The sequence below is a fragment of the Condylura cristata genome, unplaced genomic scaffold (assembly GCF_000260355.1).
Source record: "Condylura cristata isolate star-nosed mole 26May11 unplaced genomic scaffold, ConCri1.0 scaffold00004, whole genome shotgun sequence".
NCBI classification, from domain to species: Eukaryota; Metazoa; Chordata; class Mammalia; order Eulipotyphla; family Talpidae; genus Condylura; species Condylura cristata.
The window spans coordinates 58,065,043-58,089,542 of NW_004567105.1; the positions used below are offsets into that span (position 1 = coordinate 58,065,043).

At 39.0% G+C, this 24,500-nt stretch overlaps 1 protein-coding gene across 1 annotated transcript in view; it reads right to left on the bottom strand.

Moving 5' to 3' along the window:
• CACNA2D3 (calcium channel, voltage-dependent, alpha 2/delta subunit 3) overlaps positions 1 to 24,500 on the bottom strand; it is a 764,442-nt gene that overhangs the window by 527,377 nt on the left and 212,565 nt on the right. Inside the window, exon 4 of the mRNA XM_004676565.2 lies at positions 9,213 to 9,272. Coding sequence (XP_004676622.1) covers positions 9,213 to 9,272 — 60 coding nt within the window. The remainder of the gene's footprint in view (positions 1 to 9,212; positions 9,273 to 24,500) is intronic.

Below are 24,500 nucleotides of genomic sequence, written 5' to 3' on the forward strand. Positions count from 1 at the left end.
TATATATATATATATACACACACACATATATACCCATGGGTCCATGGGTGGTCCTAATAAACAGACTCTGGACTCCAGACTCCTGTTTCACCTTCTTGCAGCTCCGAGTCTCCTATGTTCAGGCAAATGTTGCGGACAGTGTGCCCCTCGGTGGGATAGCAACAACACTGAACCAATGCTCAAAACAGACGTGTTCCCTGCCTTACAGATCTCACAGTCCTCACAGGAGAAAAAGCCTAAGTATTTAACTAAAAATGTAATCGGCTTCTGTATATTTAAAGTATTGGTCAGAGAAATGATCACCATGATAACAATGGCCACATCAAACCAGGATCACATTCAGAACCTGACAGAGAGCTCATGCAGGTCAGTGAGTCTACTAGAAGCCTAACCCTTATAGGGAGAGTATCACACTAAGCAGACACAAGGAAAAACTGTTGACTCCAAAGGGCTAAGACATTAGCCCTGGTCTCATCATTAGCAAGGAGGAAAGAAGCCAGGATTCAGATCTGTGTCTTTCTGCCTTCAGAAGACATTCTGTCAACAGCTAATCTCTACCTCACCCAGAATGCTAATCAGTAAATATAAGCAAACATAATGAATCCTCTTCCTCCTAATCAAAGATGCTTTCTGGCTAGACAAAAGCTGTTTGTAGCCCATCTCTCCCATGACCTGGGTTTCAAAAGCATTACTGTGAAGCTGAAATTCCTCCTCCTCTTTTTAGTCTTGCTCCTTTACTCAGAACCTCTACATGTCGGCCAGTATTATGTAAAACAAGATGACAAAAGCTTTAAACCCTCGGTTTAAAAAAAAATTATGGTGGTTGTATGTCCTTAGTCACTTGAAACCTTTTAGGAAGAAAAATAAATTATGAATTTATTGATATACATGACATAACACTTCCAAAGTCAAATAAAAGGTTTTTTTTTTTTTTTTTTTTTGGTTCAGGATTTTTTAACTCTAGAGAAAACTAATGTTTGGAGTAAAATGTATTATTTCAGTTCCAAAGTTATGTTCTTGAAATCACACACACACACACACACACACACACACACACACACGCTTGTCCTTTTATACTGTTAATATATACTAGTCAGAAGAACCTCTTTCAATCTGATAAAGTCACTTATGGGGGAAGGTCTGTGAAAGATTCAATGAAATGATCTTTCCTTAAATTTTTCTTACTTTGGTGTTAAAGTATTAAGTTCAAAATATTTGGGAGAAAAGAAAGAGGATTTTATTTGTGGAGATGATTCTCTGAGGACAATGTTATGCTTGTAGAAGTGGCTGGATTCCTAAAAGAAAAAGCTTATCTCCTGGAGAACAATCATTGTCAGGCTGTCCAGAGGAAAAATCACAACCTCCCAAACTCAGATAATTCTAAATCAGGACAGAAATGCAACCAGGCATTGCTTCTTTACCTGAAGCAACATAAAGTCTGAAAGTGAACATATTTTTTCAAGGCCATGGAGCGATTAACATAAGGTCGAAGTTTCTGGCAAAGACACAAAACTCCAAGGGGCAAAATAGTTTCTTTTCTTCCACCATTAATGACTATAGGTCTTTTTAAGAGGAAAACTAGAGAAAGGTAAAATTTTAAAGAAATAAGGCATGAATATTCAAGGATATCAGTAAACTCCAAGTATAATTCAAAGAAAATAACACAGTAACATTCTTAACTTCTCACACTATATACTGAAAAGCAAAGATAAGGAGAAAATTCTTGAAAGCAGCAGGGAAAAAATGATTCACTGTATAGAGAGGAACAAAGATAACAATGATAGCTGACACCTCATTAGAAATATTAAAGATCAGAATAGAATGGTATTAGATTTTTCAAAGTGCTAAAAAAAAATAAACTCAAGTAAAAAAATTCTATATCCAACAAAATGAGCCCTCAAAAATGAGAATGATATAAAGATATTTTACATAAATGAAAGCCTGAGAGAAGTTGTTGCTACCAGATCTACAATGTAACAAAAAAAAAAAAAAGAAGAGAAATGAGAATTTAGAAACTTAAATCTTTAAGAAGGAATTAATGTAATATTATCATTTCTTATCTATTTTCTAGAAGACAACTATAAAGCAAAACAAAATTAAAATAGCATACAATTATGGCATTTATAACATGTGAAATTCAACACCACAAAAGATGGTGGTAGGTAGAATTGTTGTAAAGTTTTATGTTTCAAGTGAAGTGGTATATCACATCCTACATTAACTCCAAATACACTGTATACTTGAGCACACTTATTGTAGCCCTTAGAGTAATAGCTATAGAAACATATGTTAATAAATTAGATAAGAACTTTCCTGGAAGCTAAGGATCATTTCTCGGTGGGTGTGAGGAAGTCACACAATTAGAAGCAGACCTGACATGTCCTAAGTGCTGAATAAATAAGGAACAAGTAGATCCAGGAATAAAATTCAGAGACTAGGAAATGATAGGCCTCATGAGAGAGGGAAAATTGGGTATCATTAGAGTTCAGAGGAAAAAACAATTGCTATATGGACAGCAGATAAAATCATTTGCATTGTGGAATAAAAAGTTATAATGGATTCTCTGTATTTGGAGAGATTTCTTCTAGCCATGTGGAGGAGAACCAAAGTTGGGTCTTCATCTTACTCAGATTCTCTCATTGGGGCTCTACTCAAGGTCCCTTGAATGCCCAATCTAGGCCAGGCCCCCTGGTCAAACACTGTGATAACACCGTCTCCTCTTTCTTGTTTGTCACAATAAAAACTAAATTTATGTCATCATGCCTTATAACATCTGTCCCTTCCATGGGAAGGTATGCTCTGTAAAAAAACAGACAATATCTACCATGTGTGTGGCCCTATTCAAGGAGTACCTGACAACAGGGATCACAGATAACTATTTGTTGAATGAATCCCAGCACACAAGGATGGATGAGACTTTAGAATCATTTCAACATCACAAAGGTGTCGTTTTACAGGTGAAACCAAAAGGCCAGAGTGACAGAGCGTTGAGCTGTGGAAATGGTCCAGCTGGGATTAGAATTCTAGAAGCTAACTTTCCAGACCTCTTTTTCAAAAGTCTCTCTGTAGGTTCAAGCTAAGGTTCCACCTGCTGCTCCTTCTTCCATTCTCATGTGGGGGTCTTGAGTTAATATGTCACCCCCAACTAATTAACACAAAGCTCAAAGTCATGACACTGGCCTTACAAAATGTGATAATGTCCTACTCATATTAAAAAACTGGTAGCATGGGTGCATAACAGTTGAGAAATTGTAAGATACAGGTTTCATGGACTCCACCCCAACTCCAGATACTGGAACTACAAACCCCATCAATACCAATGAGAAGCACGCTGGGATAAGAGGGTGGAGCTGAGCAGACAGGTTAGGATAAAACCAGACATGTGAGCTCGGGGGCTCTCTGTTGGCCTGGTGGTTCACTGCTGGTCGTTTGGCTCTTGATCAGCTTTCAATATGCTATCTGAGTCCAAGTCAGCAGAACTGGTAGGATGTTCTAGTTAATTTGTATTTCTCTCTCTTTTTCCGTGGGTTGTTCTTTACCTTTCTCCTTGTAAATAAACCCATTATCGAACCTTTTTGTGCGTGTCCTCAGTACAACTGAATCTTAAGCGCGCAGGTGAGGACCCACAGACAGGCAACCCAATTCACACTGGGGTGCCCTGTAACAAAATGACTTTGATTTTCAAAAGCTCACAGTTAAGATTCCTCAGACACTATTTACAGATTAGTCTTGTGAATAAATCTCATGTGATGAATTCTAACTAAGAAACCCCTAATGTAAGATCTTAAAATGTACAAGACTAACTGGGATTCCTCCCTGCGAGGCTGATAATGAGAAGGGGGGAAAATCAAGTTAAGAAAAATCAAACAGGATTTTTTTTTCTAAGTTAGAAAAATCAAACAGGACTTACTTTAACACAAAGAGTGTGAGATTTCCTGTTCTTTTTATTTATGTTCCTATAGATGTAACCCTGATATTTCTTGTTTATCATTCAGAATTCAATTATTTCTATGAAAAACCCCATTTCTAAGTCCGGGCTCCGCTCTCTAACTCTACTTCCCTCCTGCAGCAAGGAGCCCAAAAGGTCACTCGGTCCAATTGATCAGTGAAGAACAGGTATTGACCTGATCTATGAAGACGTAAAAGATCCCCTGATGACAGTCGTTTCCTCCACTAGGGATGTACTAAACCATGTTTTGCTCTCCTTCACAACATAGAGTTGTTCCCCAGGGCAACAGCCTCTTTTGCCAGCAGGGAAACGCTAACAGAGAAAAGGAGGGCTGGCTCTGTTGTTTGCTGCTCCATTGCCCTTCTTAATCCTTTCCAAGAAAGGCTTCCTCCTCCCAGCGATGGTGTTAGTTGTGAGGAGCAGGGCTTCTAAGTCACTGCTCTCTCCAGCCCCACCTCTCCTGCTCAGCCTTGCCCCTCCCCCATCACAACAGGCCAAGGCCGTGGGGTGGAAGCTGCTCCAGCACGTATCTTAAGCCCCTGTCTAGGAAATGTCCCATCAGAAGTCTGCAACTCTTCCACTCTAAGACCCTCACCCAGCTTGGAAATGAGGCCACTATGCTTGCCAGCAGGCTGCTGCTGCGTGATGACCAAAGGTCTGCCTCAGGCTCTTGCACATTTACACGATGTTATCCCTCTGAGTGTCTCCAGGCCTTTTAAAAATTGTTACTTACAAAAAAAAAAATACTATAGAAAACATCGTAATGGAAAACACTTCTGCAGTATACACAATTCAAAACCACAATTCTTTTCCCCCGGCTGTGCACCAGCTCTGTGCAACTGGCACTTATTTGAGACAGCTTTCAAGGAAAATATGTTTGTGGTTCAGAGATAGGCAGGATTTTAGTAAACTGCCAAAAGGACTTTTTTCTTCCTCTTTGCTGCCAGTGGAAAAACCCAAAGAAAGAGTGAGGGAGACAAGGCATTCTCTCGGATTTATATACATGTATAGATCTAGTTTTCTGGACACTCATCAATGGCTAGACAGTCAGGGGTGATCCCAGAGACCACCCAGCACCTTTTCTCCAACTCAGATTAAATTTGGTCATGAAAGGAACAAGGGTGAAACACTAAAATAATCATATGTGATAATAAAGACTGTTATCACTATCATGATGAAACTCATGTTTTACATTAAGAATCTTATGTTAATAGGTTTATTTCAAAGCATAAAATCAAAAAAGGAATATGTATTTTAAAAGTCCTATACTTGCATTCATTATAATGGAAAACTGCCCTATTGGAGATATATGAGGTAATAAAGAAAAAAAAAAAAAACAAGAAGACCATCTAGAATCCATAGGCAATCACTATGGGGGATAAGGCTGACACCAGTGTCCACAGACATTGGAAAGTTTTCCAGCCAGTGCAGACCAGCCAGTTCTGCTTACCAGGGAGGGTGCACACTATTTATTGGGGGCTCCCAGCCTCAGAGCTTTGTCTCTAGCCCAATATAACTTCTGATGAGAACTAGCCATCTAATGCCACATTTAAGGACTTTAGGAAGGGTCTGCTGATATTAAAGCCATTAAGTCCACAGGGGGGAAATCAAATCTCTGGAAAGACTATAAAAAGGGTATTTAGGGTGACTCAGTGATGGGAAACCCACGAGGATTACAATTGAGATGAAAAAAATGTACAAAATGATGTAAAAATAAACTATTATGTTTTATATATATATATATATATATAAAGGGTATTTAAATGGGGAATAAGATCCTGACAATGAAGAAGGCATGACTTTTCTTATAAGTCTTGAAGACTCTCCCAGTGAAAAACAAAGTCTCCACTTCTAAAGCACATGAATGGCACGAAGACAAAAGAATCCAATCTAAACTGAAAGAAGGGGCATATCCAAGATCTCTTTTCTATTTTGGGAAAAGTGGAATTAAGACTACACTTGAAGCTCCACGGTTTAGGAAATTTCACCAAAAATTCACTTCTTATTTTTCTCTAAGGCAACGTTACCCACTTCACTCTGTTCTTCCTAAACTAATAACACAGGGATCTCCTCAGCATTATTTCACAGTGAGCAGATGGTAGCCTGAAATTTTTTTGATAAAAACAATCCACTGGCAGAGGTTGGAGAGAGGTCAGCAGAATCCAGATTAACAATTGATCAGCTCTAATGGACCATCAGGGCAATAAACTCAGAGCCTGCACACAGACCTGTTACCCCAGGAATAGCAACAGAGCTGACACTCAAGCAGCTAACAGACTTGCACTTAATAGCATTGAAGCTTCACTGCTTCACAACCTTCGCCTAAGCAAACATGCGTTCCTCAATGCAATTCCTTTTTCTTCAAACCCCCTCTTTTACAGGTTTCCCCATAAGTGTACATGGTGTACTCAGACCCAGACTTCACTGAGGTCTAAGGTTTGGATAGTGAGTGACAGTGTTATATTGACAGATATTTCAACATTTACTCCTGTGTTCAGACCACAGCTGCAGCCTCTGATATTTCTCTTGTGCTCATCCAGAACAAATGATGGGGGAGGAAAAACTAAATTCCCCTTCTTTGTTCCCAGGAGAACAAAAATCATAGCGCTCTGAGATTTGTTTTTTCAGCTCCTATTTTTTTTCAAAAGATCTTATGCTGCTTTCGTATTTTCAGCCCCACATTTGACAAGGGAATCAGTTGTGCTTCCCCAGAACCTTATTGTAAGGCTTCAACAATAGGAAGTTGGAACACTCTTGAAGATAACAATGCTTCAGACAGAAAAGAATGGCTCTAGGATAGTTGAACTAAGCCACAGACCATTTTTTCCTTCGATGAAGGGTGAATTATCCCCCCCAAATCAAATAAATCATTCCCAATGTTTCCCACCTAGCTTTTGTGGACAACTGATCTCAGGATAAAACCGACTACATGAGCCATAAATACCAGATTTTCCAAAAGAGTCCAGACTACCAGTAATCTTTTCCACTTTTTTGCAAACTTCTTGCTACTAGATCAATGGATCCAAACGTTTAGCCCATTAAAAAAAAGAAAGAAAGAACAAGGACAGCCTATTACATAAACCCAACATTAGGGTCAAAACTGGGAAATTTACCATTGATAGAATATTAGTAATGATGCAGAGTGCGTGATCAGCTGTTTCTGGTTCAGGGCCCAATGCAGCATTACACATTGCATGTAATTGTCGTGTGTCTTTCATGTTCCTTCATCAGAAACAGTCCTCAATGTTCCCTTGCTTTCTTGACTTTCACTTTTTTATTTAAGTAGCTTAGGTTTATAACATTATATAGGTTTCAGATGAGCAGCTTTATAAATCAATAACTGCATATACTTCATAACGTTTGCCACCAAAATTCTAGTTTCCACCCATCACCATACAGTTAGTCTCATTCACCTGATACAGCCATTCTCCCCCCTCTGGTTATGTTCTGAAGAGTCTAAGAGTTTATTTCTATTTTATTTGGTACATCTGTTTGTTTCATTTATCTACCACATTTGAGTGAAATCATAATGTTTTACTTTGTGTAATTTAGTTTACCTAGCATAACATTCTCTAGATCTATCCACCATTTACTACAAATGCCAGGACTTCATCATTTACTAAACAGCTGAGCAATATTCTGCTATGTGTGTGTGTGTGTGTCAAAACCTTGACACATTTGAATAGTCTAGCCAATTACTTTTCAGAATGTTCCTCAATCAAAATTTCTCTGATGTTTTATCATCATTAGATTCAGGCGACATATTTTGGGCAAGAATTCTACACAGGTGACAATGTTAACTTTCTGGTCATCACATCTTAGGGCGCTTGATGTCACTTTGTCTCATTATTGGTGATTATCCGTTTAAGGTTGTGTTTACTAGGTTTCTCCATAACAAGGTTGCTACTTTCCCTTTGTGGTTTAATAAGTAATTGGTGGGTAGATAATTCAACACTGTCAATATCCCTTTCTTCATCAAATTTTTATGTACTAATTTTAGCAGCCATTGAAGATTCTTGCCTGTATCAATTATTACCATTATTTTCTAAACCTATCATTTATTCTGTATTTGTTAGTTGGGATTCTACCATAAGAGCTCTCCCTTTTCATTTGTTTATGTATCTGTTTATCAGCTTGTTTGCTTATTGCCAGAGTGCATTTATGAATTCTGATTTTATTCAACATTATAATCTAATTTAAGTTGATTGGAGTTGACTTGTTGTCATTTACAAACAAAATATTTCTGAAGAGGTTTTGGGAACTCCCAAGGTTGCCAAATAATGAAATGAAACATCATCTCAATTTGTTTTACCATACATTTGTAAATTTATCTTTAATAAACTGTCCTCAATTACTTATTGAGTGTGCATTTTCTTACCTACAGGTTAAAAAAAAAAATGAAATTGGAGGGGTAAAAGGTACCTCCATGGAACAAAGACATAGCCAAAGGCTATCTTTGGTATCACCTGCCTTTATCTGGCATTCTGTCTTTATACTTTCCATATAAATGAGAGTATAGTAAAATAAACACAATTTCTTAATCTTAACTGTGACCACACCACTAAAAGAGATATATTCTAGCAAAGCACACTTTAAGAATATCTCCTTCTGTTTTCTTAATAATGAAGAAATAATACAGAGCTCAAGATGACAATACAGATAAATTTTCCTTCTAGAGGAACCCAAGGAAACTTCAAGTAGTCTTCAATTTGCTTGTTACATTTTATGGTTTCCATATACACAGCAACATCAAAATCCTTCTTAACCTTACTCAGGTAGACCATGATCAGATACAAGATTCACTGTAAGAAATTTATCAAGTAGATGTTTAAACCACATGTCTGTGAAGGATTTCATTTTAAAATATAATTAGCAGTCAGTTCAGGTTAGATCCACCACAACACTGCTTACAGTCACTTAAAATGGGGCTAGTGGAGTGAGATTTGGATGTATTCTGTCATCTATTTTATCAATTTATCATTAAGAGGTTTATGAATGTCAGATTAATTTTCCCTATAACTGGGGAGGGAAGAATTCATCAAAATCTAATACATGCATGTAAGTTAACTGTCATAGTAGAAAATGGTTGATGATAGACATCATGGCTTCTCAAGAAATAGGGAACATTCATTTCACTCTGTACCATCCCCTCAAAAAGCCTTTTCTCTGCCAACCACTAAAGTCTGGTATTCCTAGTTTACCCAGTATTTCTCCTTTTGCAGCAAATACACAAAACAAATGAACTCAAACCGTAATCAATTACCTGCAAGTCTGCATCAAATTCATGTTTTAGATGTGCTTCTTCTGCAGCCTCCACAAGACGCTGAAAAGACAGGAAGCAACACAGAGGGTCAGAAGTTTGGTCTGGACCTCATCTCAGTAATGTGAAAAGACTAATGTTTCTCCATTGCCCCAGTGACAAATTATATCACAATATGTTGATTTGAGTTGGTGCCTGTGTTCCTAGGAAACTGAAAATAATATCACTGTCAATATCTGGTTTTTGTCTTCACAATGCGATCTTAATTCTCCTAACTAGTATTTCTGTCAAAGAACACATATTTTGGTACATGCCTGTGTGTGTTATCACCCTTTTAACTGTTATGGTGGAAAAGTTTTCATAGTGACTCAATGATGGCCCTTGAGCTCCAAAATGGACTCCAAAACCGATCTAGAAGAACATATTCCTTGCATATAGAAGGTTCTTAGTCAAGATTTATTGAATTGAATTGAGTCCAACTCTAAGTGGGCTAACTTACTTCCCCAATGGTTTGGAAAAGAATACTTACTTTAATTCCCTCAGTCATTCAAGGTCAAGACTTTCTGCACCCAGGTCTAGTATGTAATTACCAGGTGACAGGTATTTGAATTTTATGGTACATCAATGCCATTTTGACAATCTGCATCCCAATAAGAAAATCACTAAAATTAAATTAATGAGCAGGACCCATAAATACGCCACTCTTGTTATTCTTCTTAGCCAACTAAATTCGACCAATTCATATCCTTATAAAAACAACTTCATGAAATTCCATTTAAAGACAATTAGTCAACTATCAAAATCATTTTTAATTTAATTTGAATTTGCCAACAATAAATTACTTCCCACCATAAAAATGTAAGCTAGAGGATATTGCAGAAACCTCAGTTAGTGGAATAATATTTCACTGAAATTTCATTGCACTAGAAGCAAAATTTTTAGATCCAAGTGAAAATTAAATCATTTCTATCTTTCCTATGATTGCTCTTGCAGCTTGTGCTGCCTTTAACTTGCTGTTCCTTGCCATAACACAGGCCTGACTGTAATAGGTATTGTTTGAAAAATAATGACATTGGTATTAATCTCTAAATGATGTCAAACCAACAGTTAAATATTCTATGAATAATTATTAAATATAACATGAAAATAAATAAAGGCTGGAATATATTTGAGTACTATCTGGTCCTGGGATAAGGCACCAAGCCTCTGTCCTCATATAAAGGAAGAGGTGGACAAGCCAGAGACAGTGCTGCCCACAGACAAGAATATAAAAGGAGTGGCAAGTCCAATTGCCCACACTTCCTCCCGGAAGGGGATTCTCCGTCTCTAGGCAATTAAAGAACAGAAGATAGACACCAGGAAAAGATTACAAAGCCAGAAGATGTCTTTCTTGTCCTAATTGTAGCCTACCTTTAACTGAGCTGAGATATACTGAGCAAGTACACCCATCCCCCAAGTACAAGTAAGGGTGACCCAGAGCAGCAGTATGGTTCCCACTGGCAGTGTCAGTTTCACCTGAGAAGCTAGGAATGCACATTCTCAGGCCACACCCCAGTTCTACACATTTGTTTACATAAAGATATTTCCCCATCATGCTGTTTATTACAAATCCTTAGGAAATGTGGCTTTAAAAAAAAAATAGTCAACTGGAAGCTGCACAGAATAGCTAGCTAGTGTGAAGCAAGTAAGTACTTTGAAAAGGAGCTCTTTGAAAGAGAGCTTGCAGCAGCCACGGCATTACCCCACCTACACTTGGATGTGCAGAGGGATGCAATTCATTGTATGGCAGGATTCAAGGGGAAAACCCAAGAACAGGTTCAGCTCTTGCACACAACAGTAATGACAGTGTATCAGTGATTGTGTACCTTGTGGCAAGAACAAAGTAGGGTTGATTTTTTTCTTTTAAATACTCTTATACAGATATATGAATTGAAAGAAACGCCATTTAAAAAGGAAATCATGTGCCATAAATTTACCTAAATGGAATCCTGGAGACTTAGTTCCTACTGCTAATAAATTTAAAATAAATCAAATCATTACTTAACAAAATCAAAACTACTCAGCTTCCAAATCTGATGTTTCCCATAGTAAATAACATCCTATAATGTCTTGTTTCTGAACACAATTCCCTTCCATCTAAGTCAAATTAAGCATATTTAAAAGTATGTTTGATTATCATAGGTAAGAAAAATTAATTTGAACTTGCTAATATTTTAGCTGTTCAGTGAGGGACTTCCTGTGAGCCTGAGGAAAACTGCTGCTCTATTGTATATATTAGAAAAGCAGTGTGCTTTTAATAATAATGAGTTAATTTTCTCTTGTATGAATTCCCCTTTTGGATCTGCAGATAGGATTACAGAATTGTGAATGTGGTTTTTAATTAAAAATGAACATTGAAAATAAAAATGGCTTCGTAGACTAGTATTCAAAACTGAACTTCAAGGTAAGGAGAACCTGCAGTTTTGTGGTACAGAACCCTCCTCCCCTTTTAATGCTAAAGCATTTCCTTACTCAATGAAAATAATATACAGAAATATATCTCCCAGCCTTGGAACAAAGCACCTATAAGTTAAAAAGTTGTAATTCATGAGTTGATATACATTTCATTGGCTTCTTATATTTCTAAATAAATCTTACATTTTAGCTAAATAAGTACAAACAAAAGCTATCTTTATAAATAAAAAGTACTAGAAGCCATAGACCATGGATAATATTTATAGCTGTGGTGAAGGCAAAACTGCCAAGGGGAACAGCTGAGATATTAAAGCATTTCATTTAAAATCACATCCTATTTCTTGTTACAATGACCCCACATATAATCTGTACAGCATTACAGAATGCAAAGTCTCCCATCATCTCCTCCAAAACACTTAAATCAAGACTAGGGTTAAAGACATCACAGAGGTCAAACTCTGTGTCATGATCCAGTTGGAGAAACAGAACATTAATGTAAATCCTTAAAACAAAACACAAATGTGAAAACTCTACGGAGTAGCAAAGGAAAGGTCATTTTTATTTATGTAAGGCTAAAAAAGTTTTGATTTCTAAATGCCGTCACCAAGGGATAGTGGAATTTAGGGGTGGTTACAAAACACTTAATGTTTAGTGGGATTCATTGAATGCTTGGCAACAACATATTTGATACTCACACTAGGCTTTTATTGTCATTTTTTTCTGGAGTGAATACATAATTCTTTCTCAAATAAAATTTAAACTCAAGTGAGAGATTTCAAAGGAAAATCTATAATCATTAACATGGAACTGTCTGCATTGATAATTTACTTGCCACTAGTTATGGAATTATCAGTAATAACAGAATGAGAGAACATTTGAGTCTTCCCTCAAATCAACAAGACTTAAATCTGTAGAAAAACAACCAAATAGATTCACCTTGCCAAGGAGAAGGAATCCCGGCATGCCAACCACATCCAGTGAGGCATGTCCACCTACATCTTACACTAGATGCAGTGAGTTTTGTTTTAAGGACTAGAGTTTGATGGAGTAACAGTAACCTTTGGCCAGTCAGTCTAGACCTGGGGCCAGGGCTACGCTACCTCTGTGCCACATGGCACAGCTTGAACTCTACATGTCCGTGTACAGCGATGAGGACAAAAGAACACCAGATGTCGAAGCTTTCCAACAATCAATCCCAGAAATATGGAAACTCTTTATCCTCTTTAAAAGCTGTCAGCATATGAAGAGATGTTTCTGAGAACCTAGACAAAGTAAAAGTGATATAACCTCAAGACTAATTTCCACACGCCTGTTTATCAAGGGTCAGTAGCTACCCATTTAAGAACCACTACATAAAAATAAAAAGAGATTCACATTTACATTTTCATTCCTTTTGTGCTCAAAGTTTTTATCACTCTGTAATAGTTAGATTAATCTTAGCTGCTTTTGTAACTAGAGTAATCAGAAAACTATCTCCCAGGTTGTGGGATTTGCACCACCAGGGACCCTTGAAAGAAGAGATAGTTTTCAGAAGGTTAAGGGACATAGACAAGGAAAGTAGCTGTTTCAACATGAAGTGATAAGTAACAAGGAAAGCTGTCAGTAGACCAGAACGTTTCCCAGAAATGACATTGAAGGAGAAGAGGCACTTTTCTAGAAATAGGAAAGGTGCTGAGAGGGAGTTCAAGCCCATGGGGACTTGGCAAACAAAGTGTTGGAGGCAATAAAATGTTTTGAAAACAGCTAGATCTCAGAGAGGGACACAGAGGCCACATCAAACGATGATCATCAAGCAAAACACCAAGGCTAAATAAAGGAAAACCATGGAGAGATGGGCAAAGGAGACACAAAGAAATCTAAGACTTCTTTCTCTCCCTCTTAAGATTCATACCAGTGAGCTTAATAACATTCAGTAATCCTTATTGATACAAATATTTTTACTTTTCAATTCCAATAGAAATGGCCCATATAAATCATCAACTATCAAGATGATCGTTTCTTCAGAGAAAAACAGCTTTTAAGGAGCCTTCATTATTTCTTTGTCCCTGTCGAAGAAATAAGCTTTGTTGCACACGAATGAACATTTTGTATAAAATGACCTTCTTCCTGAAAACTGCAAAGATTGCTTCTGCTTTAAAAATGGCAAACATTTCAAAGTGGATTATAAAAGCTAATCTATAAAGTTTTCAGGTAAAGGGACAATAGAGCAAATACAACTTTTGCAATTGTGAGGCGCTCTCCTCCTTTCCCCCCTCCTCCTCCTCTCCTTCAGATTATACAAGGCTATGCCAGCCTTTCACAAAACAAAATAAGCCTAGAATTTACATCAAAATACAGGGCCACAATCAATAGCAAATTATCTTTGTTTCCACAGGAGATACCTTTCATCAATTTGAGGCTGATTAAATTAATACCTGTTATCAACATGAATGACCAATTTCCAAACCGAAGCCATCTCATCCTACAGCTAAGACTGCTCTTGTCCAAGCGCACCATTTGCAAAACTGTTGGAGATACTGAAACAGCCAGCATTTGTTCAAAGGACTGCACAGGGGCCAAGGCAGCGGTGGGGAGGGAAGAGGAGACGACGCCTTTCTATTTTAGCACAAGTATTTTTCCCAACTGATCCAGCACTTTAAAGCATGTTTATTGTTTTGTTTGTTTGTTTGTTTTTTGCTTATTTTTCTCTCCTGGGAATCATTTCAAGTTGACTATCAAAATCAAGGATATTTTACCATAAGCCTCATAACCAAGGATACTTCCATTCCAAAATCAGTGAGCTACTTTTGTGGACAATGAAATTCTCATTTACTTTCAGATGAAATGGCCCAGGATGAAAGGGGACTTGGCATTACATCAATTTGAGATGAACATTTGTTTTCCACAATGGAAGTTACCTATAACTGAGGGTTCTGACAGTAGTGAATAAACAAGTTGAAGTCCTTAATTATAAACTTTTCAGGGCTAATTCTGGGCATTTGTTAACCAAAAATGGCAGAACACTGGTACTCTCTATTAGGACATCCTTCCCCGTAACAATAACTCCTCTGAGTCTTGGTTTTTCTATCTATTGAACTGAAATAATATCAACTCTAGTCTCTTCCCCAGTGTGTGAATTTGATGAGGATACACACGCAAAAATTTCCTAAAGAATTCCACACAGGGCCCTCCCTGGTGGCGCAGCAGGTTAAAGCACAGCACTAGGAAGCTTAAGCCACTTCAGCATGAGTTCGATTCCCACCTGCCCCGTGGCAGACCTCTCCTGACCCGCTCGCTGCTCCCCTCAGCAGTGTACTTTGTCGATCTGCCTGTTCTGCTCCCCACTCTGTCTTTGGTGAAGCCTCTCGCCACCCCGGAGCCTCTGGCCTATACCCCAGTTCTGTATGAATAAATAAATAAATCTTAAAAAAAAGAATTCCACACAAATGTAAGCTATTATTTATGATGGTGCTGGGGACGAGACAAGATTTTCAGGCATAACACAGCTTGACTGAAACAGGGAAACTTCAGTCTGTGTCTCCCACGGTTGATCCTCATATGGGGAGAACTTGGAACAGCTCCTCAAGTTCACAGTTACAGGGAGGTTATGTGAAAGGGAGTTCTGCTGCCAAGGAAAGGACTCCAAGCCTGTGTTCTCAAACACAAGGCTGTGCACCTGCTCCTCGGGCACTGATTTTCAGAATCTACCACTCTCTTTTTCAGCTTCAACTGAAATCACAAAATCTGTGATCAGTGAGCCTGAAAATGGAATGAGGCAAAGGCCTTTATCAAAAGGTTTGACTGATGTCCTCAGAAAGGCACAAACACAGAAATCAAGCTCTTTGCCAAAGCAAGTTCCTTTGACAGATGGCACCTGTGAGACAACCAACAGGACGGTGAGTGTGGCTGGCACCTCCAGCCTCTGCACCCACGCCCTCCTCCTTGAAAGTCAAAAAAACATGAAATAATTTCCATGTCCATTCAGGTTTTACTTACTAAAATGGGAGTTTTATATAAATCTGATGCAGGAGAAAAGTAGTTCCAATTCCCTTTTTCTTTTTCCTACTATCCAGCAGCCCAGCCAGGCAGCCCCCCCCAAATGTTTACTGGGCAGCTTCAGTTACAGGTTGGGGGGTGTGGTGAACCTTCCCTGTTGGTCCAGAGGGCAGGCCAATCCCAGGTCCAACTCTGTCATAAGAGTATTCAGGGCAAAATTCTTAGTGCACAGTAAATTTCCATGAAGGTTAGCTCTTAATACTGTTGATAACAATAATGATGTTTACATATGTGAGAACTGTGCTAAAAGCTTAGGCCATGATGATGACTGACACACTCGTAAGCCAGTTGGGAATAGAATCATGTCATTGGATGACGTTATGTGAGCCCCAGTAAGAGAACCATGCGAGACAATAGTTGGGTTTCACACTTCCTAGTCTATGTATTAAACTGTTCTACCTGCTGCAATCAATTAATCCAGTTAATCCTCATAACTGCCCAATAAAGGAAAAGTGTAGCTAGCAGCCCAACTTTACAGCTGGGGAGACAAAAGAGCAAAGAATATAAAGTGTTATAAAAACTCAAAGCATAGAGCAAATCACTTGCCAGGGCATATGTGACAACAAGCCTGAGTCAGGAGTCAGGATGGGGGCAAGTTAACCAGGTGGCCAAGAGAAATGACAGGAAGGAGCAGCAAAGGCCCCAGGTAGGAGTCCTGTGTATCTGTAGAGTTGAATGTGGGGTGGAAATAAAGTGTAAGGAGGGCACCTAAAGTAGACAAGAGGGGTTCAGATGAGCAAGGGTGATGACTAAGTTAGGGAACACTGTGATCTATGCACTCAATTGTGGGGTGAAATTAACTAAAGAGGTCTGACTAGGCATAAGAGGGACATGCACAGTCTTGAGCTTTAAGTCATCTTTTTTTTTTTTAAAGGTTTATTTACTTACACATACTGGGGTACAGGTGAGAGGTGTAGAGGAAGTGAAAGGATTCATCAGAGACAGAATGGAGAACAGAACACTGGGGAGGGGAGCAGGGGGCGGGTCAGGGGAGTCTGCCGCGCCATGTGGGTCATCTCCAGGGCCAGGGATTGAACTCGCACTGAAATGGCCAAGGTTCACTTGCAGTGCTGCACTTAAACCCATTGCACCACCAGGGAGCGCCCCATCTTTTTTTTTAAAGATGTATTTACTTATGCATACAAGAACTGGGCAAGGCCAGAGATGCAGGGTTGAGAGGATCCAACACAGACAGAGTGGGGAGCAGAACAGGTGGATTGATGGAAATACACTGCTCAGGGGAGCAGCGGGTAGGACAGGAAAGGTCTGCCATACCATGTGGGTCACCTCCCTGGTGGGGATTTGAACTTGTGCGGCAGATAGCTTCATAGTGCTTTAGCTCATTGCACCACCAGGGCAGGCCTTAAGTCATCGTTTTTTTAATAGTTTATTTTTTATTTGTATCTTTTACATCATTGTATAGTCCCCATAAAATTCCTACCACCAGTTCACCCGTGAAACTTCACTATAGTTCCTTGTGCTCTTCTCTTCCCTTTTTTGATCCCTTTTCCTCCCCCACCCTCACAAATGTCTCTTATTTACGGTTTTATTATTATTATCATCATCATCATCAAATTTTTTCCGGATCCCTTATTTGGTTCCTCTATATTCCTCCTATAATTGAAACTATTCAATATTTTCCCATTTCCTTCTGGCTTATTTCACTAAGTATGGCCCCTTCGAGCTCTGTCCTAAAGACTTATAGGTCAACAGGACCAAGAATGAGGACTGAGGCAGAATGACAGTACTAGCTTGTATTGGCCTCTCCCCCAGGGTGATATCGGGAATTGTCAGAGGAAGCTGGAGCCCAGGAGGAACATTTGCAGAAAGAAGAGCAGGCACATGTTGCGAAATATCACAGGAAGACCAAGTAATGCAAAGATAACAATCAGAGAAGAAAGGTAAGTGTTGGACAGTGCCTGTCAATTCTCAGCACCATCTAAGCTGTCCCCTCTGTGGCAAGGGCTGGAAGTATGCAAATTCTGTGTTCCAGATCTCCTTGCCAACAGGGCTTCAGGTAGAGTCTTGAGAGATCAATGTGGCAAAAAGGGGGAGATGCCAGAATTCCCAGCAGATCTGGGCCACCCTTGTGGGCATCTGCAGGTATCTTCTGCTGGTGTCATCCAGATGTTGCTGCTGAGAATGACCCTCGGGGCCTGCAGACAGCTGAGACTATTGGTGGTAGCTCTGTATGACTAAGGCACTTCCTGAAGGCATGAACTTGGGCAGAATTTTCCCTGACCCTCACACTCCAGATCTTCCAACCCCAACCATCAAGCAAAAATTTTTTTAAAGATTTATTTATTTATTAATACAGAACTGGGGTACAGGCCAGAGATGTGGAGGGTGAGAGAATTCACCAGGAACAGAATGGGGAGCAGAACAGGCAGATCAATGAAGTACACTGCTGAAGGGAGCAGCGGGCGGGTCAGGAGAGGTCTGCCGCGCCATGTGGTCACCTCCAGGGCAGGCGGGGATCGAACTCATGCAGAAGTGGCTTTAGCTTCTTAGTGCCATGCCTTAACCCACTGCACCACCAGGGAGGGCCTGCATCAAGCAAATTTTTAATCCTCTCTATTAAACTCCTGCCTACATGGAATACCTAAAGTAGTTTTTTTTCCCCTGGTAAAACATGGCTGAGTACATCAGAGAGTGACTCTTCAGAGCAGAGGTAAGGGTGGAGGTACAGAGAACAGAAATGAGAGAGGAACAGAAATCTAAGAATGCAAATCCCAATTCTGGTATCAAAAAACCTAGGAGAAAAGGAAAGAAGAAAGGGAGCAAGAAGAGTGGAAGGAGAGAGAGAAGAAAAAAGGCAGGGAGAGATTTAGGCCACAGCAAGAAGGGGGTACTGGGGGGAGGAGGGCTTTGAGACCAACATATGCTTCCAGTAGAAAGGCAGTAATAAGAACTATTCTGCGAAGTTCTCTGAAGATCCAGCTCAGAAAATTCTTCCCAGGAACCAGAAATTTGGGCCCAAGTCTCCAATTCACAGCACCTTAAACTTGGACTTTCTACCTTATGCCCTAAAGAGATTACAGATATAGTCACAGAGAAACTGTAACACAGGAAGGAGAAGCTATTTAAGTTTCATGCCTCTTCTGAACCATAAAACCTGCAGTCACTATAATTTCTTTTTACTGTATCCTTTGTTTTCTTAGGAAGATCTTTGTGGTATAGGCACTCTTTGTTAAAAAGCAGTAAATTTTTAGTGGGAATATTTAAAATACACCACAATTTTCAACTTTTTGTCATTTGTCATTTCTACATTTTATAACATACACGGAACCTTGAAAAAAAAAAACGCAAGCAGCCTAGGTCTCCGGACTTTTGAAGGACCCAGGTTGATGGGAACAACTTTTAATCCTCTAAGGTAAAAATCAATTATATGTACTTTCATGTGAAACTTATTCAAATGAAATCAAGCACAGAATGGCAAATAAGAGTGTTCTCAGGATCCTGGTCCCCAAACATTTTATACAAGTCCCAGGACTCAATCTCCTGAGAAAACACCCTCCTCCCACAAAGCAGAAATCCCAAAGCCAATATTCTTGCCAATACTTTCAAGAAGTTGAATGCTTAACTCACAATGCAGGGCAGAGAGGGAACCAACCCTGGTGGCAAGATGCTGTTCGGGTGGCCTTGAAGTCCACAGGAAGCTGAGAAAGCCATGGGGCTGAGTTCCGAATGAACCACGTGACCAAACCCCATTTTCCCTTCTAATTCTCTTATGTTCCTTTTGCATTCAAGCAATGACATTTTCAGCCTCTGGAAACAAACTTAACATTTTTAAATTTCCAAGGATGAGAAGTTAGCTTAAAGGATAAGCTGGCTTTCCCTTTTTTAATGCCCAGGTAATGAACTGAAATGACACATAAGGTTTGATTTTTTTTTTATGGAAAGTTATTCATATACTTGACTCTTTCAGGTTCAACTCTCTCTTCTGTCAACCCTTAATTATAACTTCAATTTAAAATGTCAATGAAGCAAGCAGATATAAGAATACATGCTCGAGGCAAGAGATTTAAGGTTTTTTTTTTTTTTTTATGAAGACAAAACTAACGATCCTCCTTCGTTAGTCTTTAAATTCCCCTCGTTGTCTATGCAATGCGTCTTTGCACCCATGCCTATTCTCAACGTTTACTACACTGGGTGCATGCATCCCTCCATCTCACCTCCAATGCCCTGCAGAGGGATTCTTGTAACTAAAACGAACTGGAGTCTTGGTTTCAGCACAGTGTGCAACACTCCATGCCCACTTTTCTGCTACCTACTCCCTTTCTTTTACTACAAAATAGACACAGAGAAGTAGTAAGTACAGCCATACAAACATTGCATTTTGTGAATCTAAAGAAAGTTCAATAATTCTGCAAAGTTTGAGCAAATTCATAAAATATATTTGGACTTCCTTGGTTCTAAAGTTCCCTTTAACATTCCAAGGGAGCTGAATGATCTGGAGCAGATTGGAGTCCTAGAGAGATGAAGAAGATGGGGATGAACAGGATCAAGAGCCCTGTCTTTCTGTGCCAAGCATTTTACAAATAAGTTGCCAGTAAGCTTTACAGTAAGCTCTGGAGGAGGCACTACAGTCCATTGCACATATGAGGAACAATCTCCGGAGGTGAAAGTCACCCAGCAAGTGAGTTTCAGGGTTAAGAATGAAGCTCAGGAGACTCTCACTTTGGACTTGCAAAGACTGCAGGCATGGAAGCCAGCCCAAAGGAGTGTCTCTGGAGTGATGCGGGACTAATGTACCAAGTCCCTCAGCAGGTGCCTCACTGATCCTCAAGCAAAGTCACTAACAGGGAAGTAAACGAAGACATGAAGCATTTATGGAATCTGTCATGAATACTGTACTTTAAAATCAGGTGTAAATAGGGGGCAAAAGAAATAGATTGGAGAAAATTATCCATTCTTATCTTTGGCACTGTGCTGTGTCAGAAAGCCTACCTGTCATGTAAAACTAGACTGACAAGAGAAAACTAGACTGATGTTCTGGTCATAACTTCCTTCCTGCCCCCAAAACATGAATGAAGACCTATCTTTGAAGAAAAAAGAAAACCCTCCAAAGGCTGATGATTGTCTAATATTTCTCACTGCTAAGTGAGCCTCTCTTTCAGGCCTAGGGACCGCTTAGAGAACGTCTGTCTCCATCTCCATGGTGATGGGCAGTAGTCACACAGTCAAGATCAAACATTTAGTTTCTGATATGCTGGGAGAAATGACAGCCTTTGTGGGCTGATGGCAGCTCCTCAGCTTCATCCTTTAGATCAAGTCCCACTTGCTCCCAGGGAGAGCCATGCAGAATCAGCTCAGCAGCAGCAGGACAAAGAGAGAAACAGGCTGCAGCCAGGAAGTACCATCCTCCCATTTCCTCTTGCCTCCTGAGTGGAAATTTGTGTTACCAGTAGCCAAAATCACTGCTTTAATGGGGCTTAGGTTGGAATAGGCATAGACAGCAAGCAAGGGGAACTCATGTTAGAACACATTAGGTTAGGGTACATACCATGAAAATGATAACACAGGTGACTGTGGAGACTGGAGACAAGGGAATGAATGTCTGGGGTTATTAGGAAAGTAGACCCTGAAAAATCAATAGCTGAGTAACAGGGAGTCCAAGCGGTAATCTGGAAAAAGCTTTCTAAGAAGGGAATAGTAAGTGCAAAGGCCCTGGCAGTGAAAATCAAGAACAGGTCCACAAGAGCATATCTGAGAACCTTGAGATAAAGTATGCTGTCCTAGTTCAGGGTTATTTGGATTTTAGAAGAGTCAAATTACCGTGTATCAATATTTATTACAAGTCATCCCAGTGACAACTGGGTTGTACCTGATAGTCAAATATCATTTCCACAGTAAGACATAATTCTCATTAAATACAACAAATAAATATTATATATATATATATGTGTGTGTGTGTGTGTGTGTGTGTGTGTGTGTGTGTGTGTGTGTGTGTATCCATGTTAATATGTTAATTCAGGTCAAAATTAAATAAAAATTTAATTTTTGAGATCCAGACTTTTCTGGATCTCAAAATTATAGAAAGAAATTGTGACCCTACTAAAATTTGAAAAATAAGTTGACACTTCTGTGCAGGCCACAAAATTTTCTCAGCCCTTGACTCAGCTACTTCTTGAGCTAGCAAATTATAAATTAAATGATCAAGGATAGGTCGAATAAATGGCAATGGGAGGAGAGATCTTATTGAAACAATGCAAATAAAAATGACTTTCATAATTACATATTTTAGTAATATATGCACAACATGGTAAATTGACTAAAATCACTGAATTGTACACTTAACATGGGTGAATTTTATTGTGAATGAAGTTGTTAGAAAAAAAATCAAAGGGAGAAATTCAGAAATGTGAGTTAATATAGTAGCTTTCAAATGCAGAAACTCATAATAATTTCATCCTGTTTCTCATAGCAAAAGTATTTCTAGTAATACAAGATGATACAGTCACTTTGGAAACAACCTTTTGGTTCCCTGAAAGGTTAAACACACACATACCATATGACCCAATTTACTCCTAAAAAAATGCAAACCTATGTCCAACACATGCAAAAAATACACAGAATAGCCCAAAAGTGGAATGTCTATCAACTGATGAATAATAAAGAAAGGTGGTTATCCATACAAAGGAATAGTACTCAGCAAGTAAAAAGTATTCAGCAATACAATACAGATGAACCTTGATAAAGTTATGCTGTGAAACTCATCACAAAAAGCAATATATTTTATGATTCAAGTATATGAAGGCAAATTCATGAAAAAAGGAAGTAGATTAATGGATGCTAGAGCTAAACAGCATGGTAAGATTGAGGGATAATGGCTGAAGAATGGCAGCTGTTTTGGGGTGATAAAGATATTCTAAAATTGGTTGTGGTGATGGTTGTACAATATAAATATATTAAAAACGATTGAATTGGTTTAAATGAGTAAACTACTGAATTTTAAAAGGGTAAATTGTATGTAAATTATCTTTCAATAACTCTGCTACCAGAAAAAGTGCTTTGACATATTGGATGGAATTTAATATACATCATCTGATACCCCTCAAATCCTACACTTACTCCTTGGCATCTGTCAACTTAGCAAGTACAACTTGTCTTCATAGAATATGAAGTAACTGCCTATCACCATCAACAGAGGGAAATGGCTCATCCTCCAGTGAAAAAACTGGGCAAGTCTGTGGAGCCTTTATCGTTTAAAGATTAATTTATTTTCTTGATTCGTAATTAGTATATTGTGGACCTTTAGTACATAAGCCATTTTACATTAACTAGCTGCATTACTGTCATTTGTATAAACTGTGACAAGAAACACGAAATAAATATTATTGAGATACAAGTTAAACATATGAAAATAACCTTTATAGTTGTGTTGTACTGTAAAGTGTTCAAACACTGGAGTCTAAGAATTACAACCCTGATAGTATCTAGCAGAATTCTAAGTCAATCTAACAGTAACATACAAGTAGTGATAATTAAAAATTTTCTCACTTCTTGGAAAAGTAAACACCAAGTGGAGGAAAAGATCATAGCCTTGCAACAACATTCTGTAAGTTTTATGATAATGAATTACTGTTGTTTACAGCCCACTTCATTCCAAGGAGATTCTCCCATCGCTTGTATGCTAAATCAAGTGGAAAAGGAGACCTCTATTAAATTAAGAGCATCTGAGCATAAGGGGAAAAACCAATTAGTCAATAAATATTGATTAAACACCTACTCATATGCAAGGAACACGGCCAGGCACTGAACGGAACCACAAAATATTTATAATAGTTCTGTCCTCTAGCAATTCATAGTCACATCTAGTAATAATGAATGACTCCTTTTCATTGTTTGCCAGATTTCAAGTGAAGGGTGCAGATAATAAGGGACATAAGAGCTGAGTGACAGAGTAATGGTTTGTCCCTACACGAGTCCTGGAAGACAGAGGAGATGGAACTCTGGACTCATTTTAAAAGATTTCTAGGATTTAGACAAGTTTAGAGGGAAGAAGGTGGATTACTGGGTGAAAGAAGGTGGATTACCCTGGTCTTTGGGCCCAGCACTCTGAGCAGAAAATCAGGCCAAAGAGTCAGTTGGGACCAGAGCAGGTAAGAGCCTGGGTTATCAGCATAAGGGGTGAACTTCATCCTAAATGAGTTCAAGAAGGTGCTAGAGGAAAAGTGATCCAGAGCAGTGAGATGCCGGAGTTCACTGGGGTGGTAGCAGGAAAAGAGAGCAGTTGTGAGAAAAGAACAGGGCTGGGCTTGCCCCCGCTGCAGCTTGGAAGCACTGAACTCACATGCTTCCTTTGTGGCCATGGCTCGCTCTCCCTCACTGTCATTTCTTATTTTTTTTTAAAGATTTATTTATTTATACATACAGAACTGGGGTACAGGCCAGAGGCTCAGGGGCAGCGAGAGGCTTCACCAGAGACAGAGTGGGGAGCAGAACAGGAAGATAGACAGATTACACTGCTGATGGGGAGCAACGGGCGGGTCAGGAGAGGTCTGCCGCACCCCCTCACTGTCATTTCTAATCACATCCACCAAGAGAATGAAATGAGTCCTAGTCTACATCACTATTCAAAATAAGCTTTATGGCATTAAATTCTTTTGCAAGTATTCAAAAAAAAATGTTCCTATGGATAGTCTCAGACCTAAAAACAAATAAAGCACAAAACTCAGTGGCCTTTTATAGCCCTGAGATATATCCCAGATAGATAGATAGATTAGATAGATAGATAGATAGATAGATAGATAGATAGATAGATAGATAGATAGATAGATAGATAGATAGATAGATAGA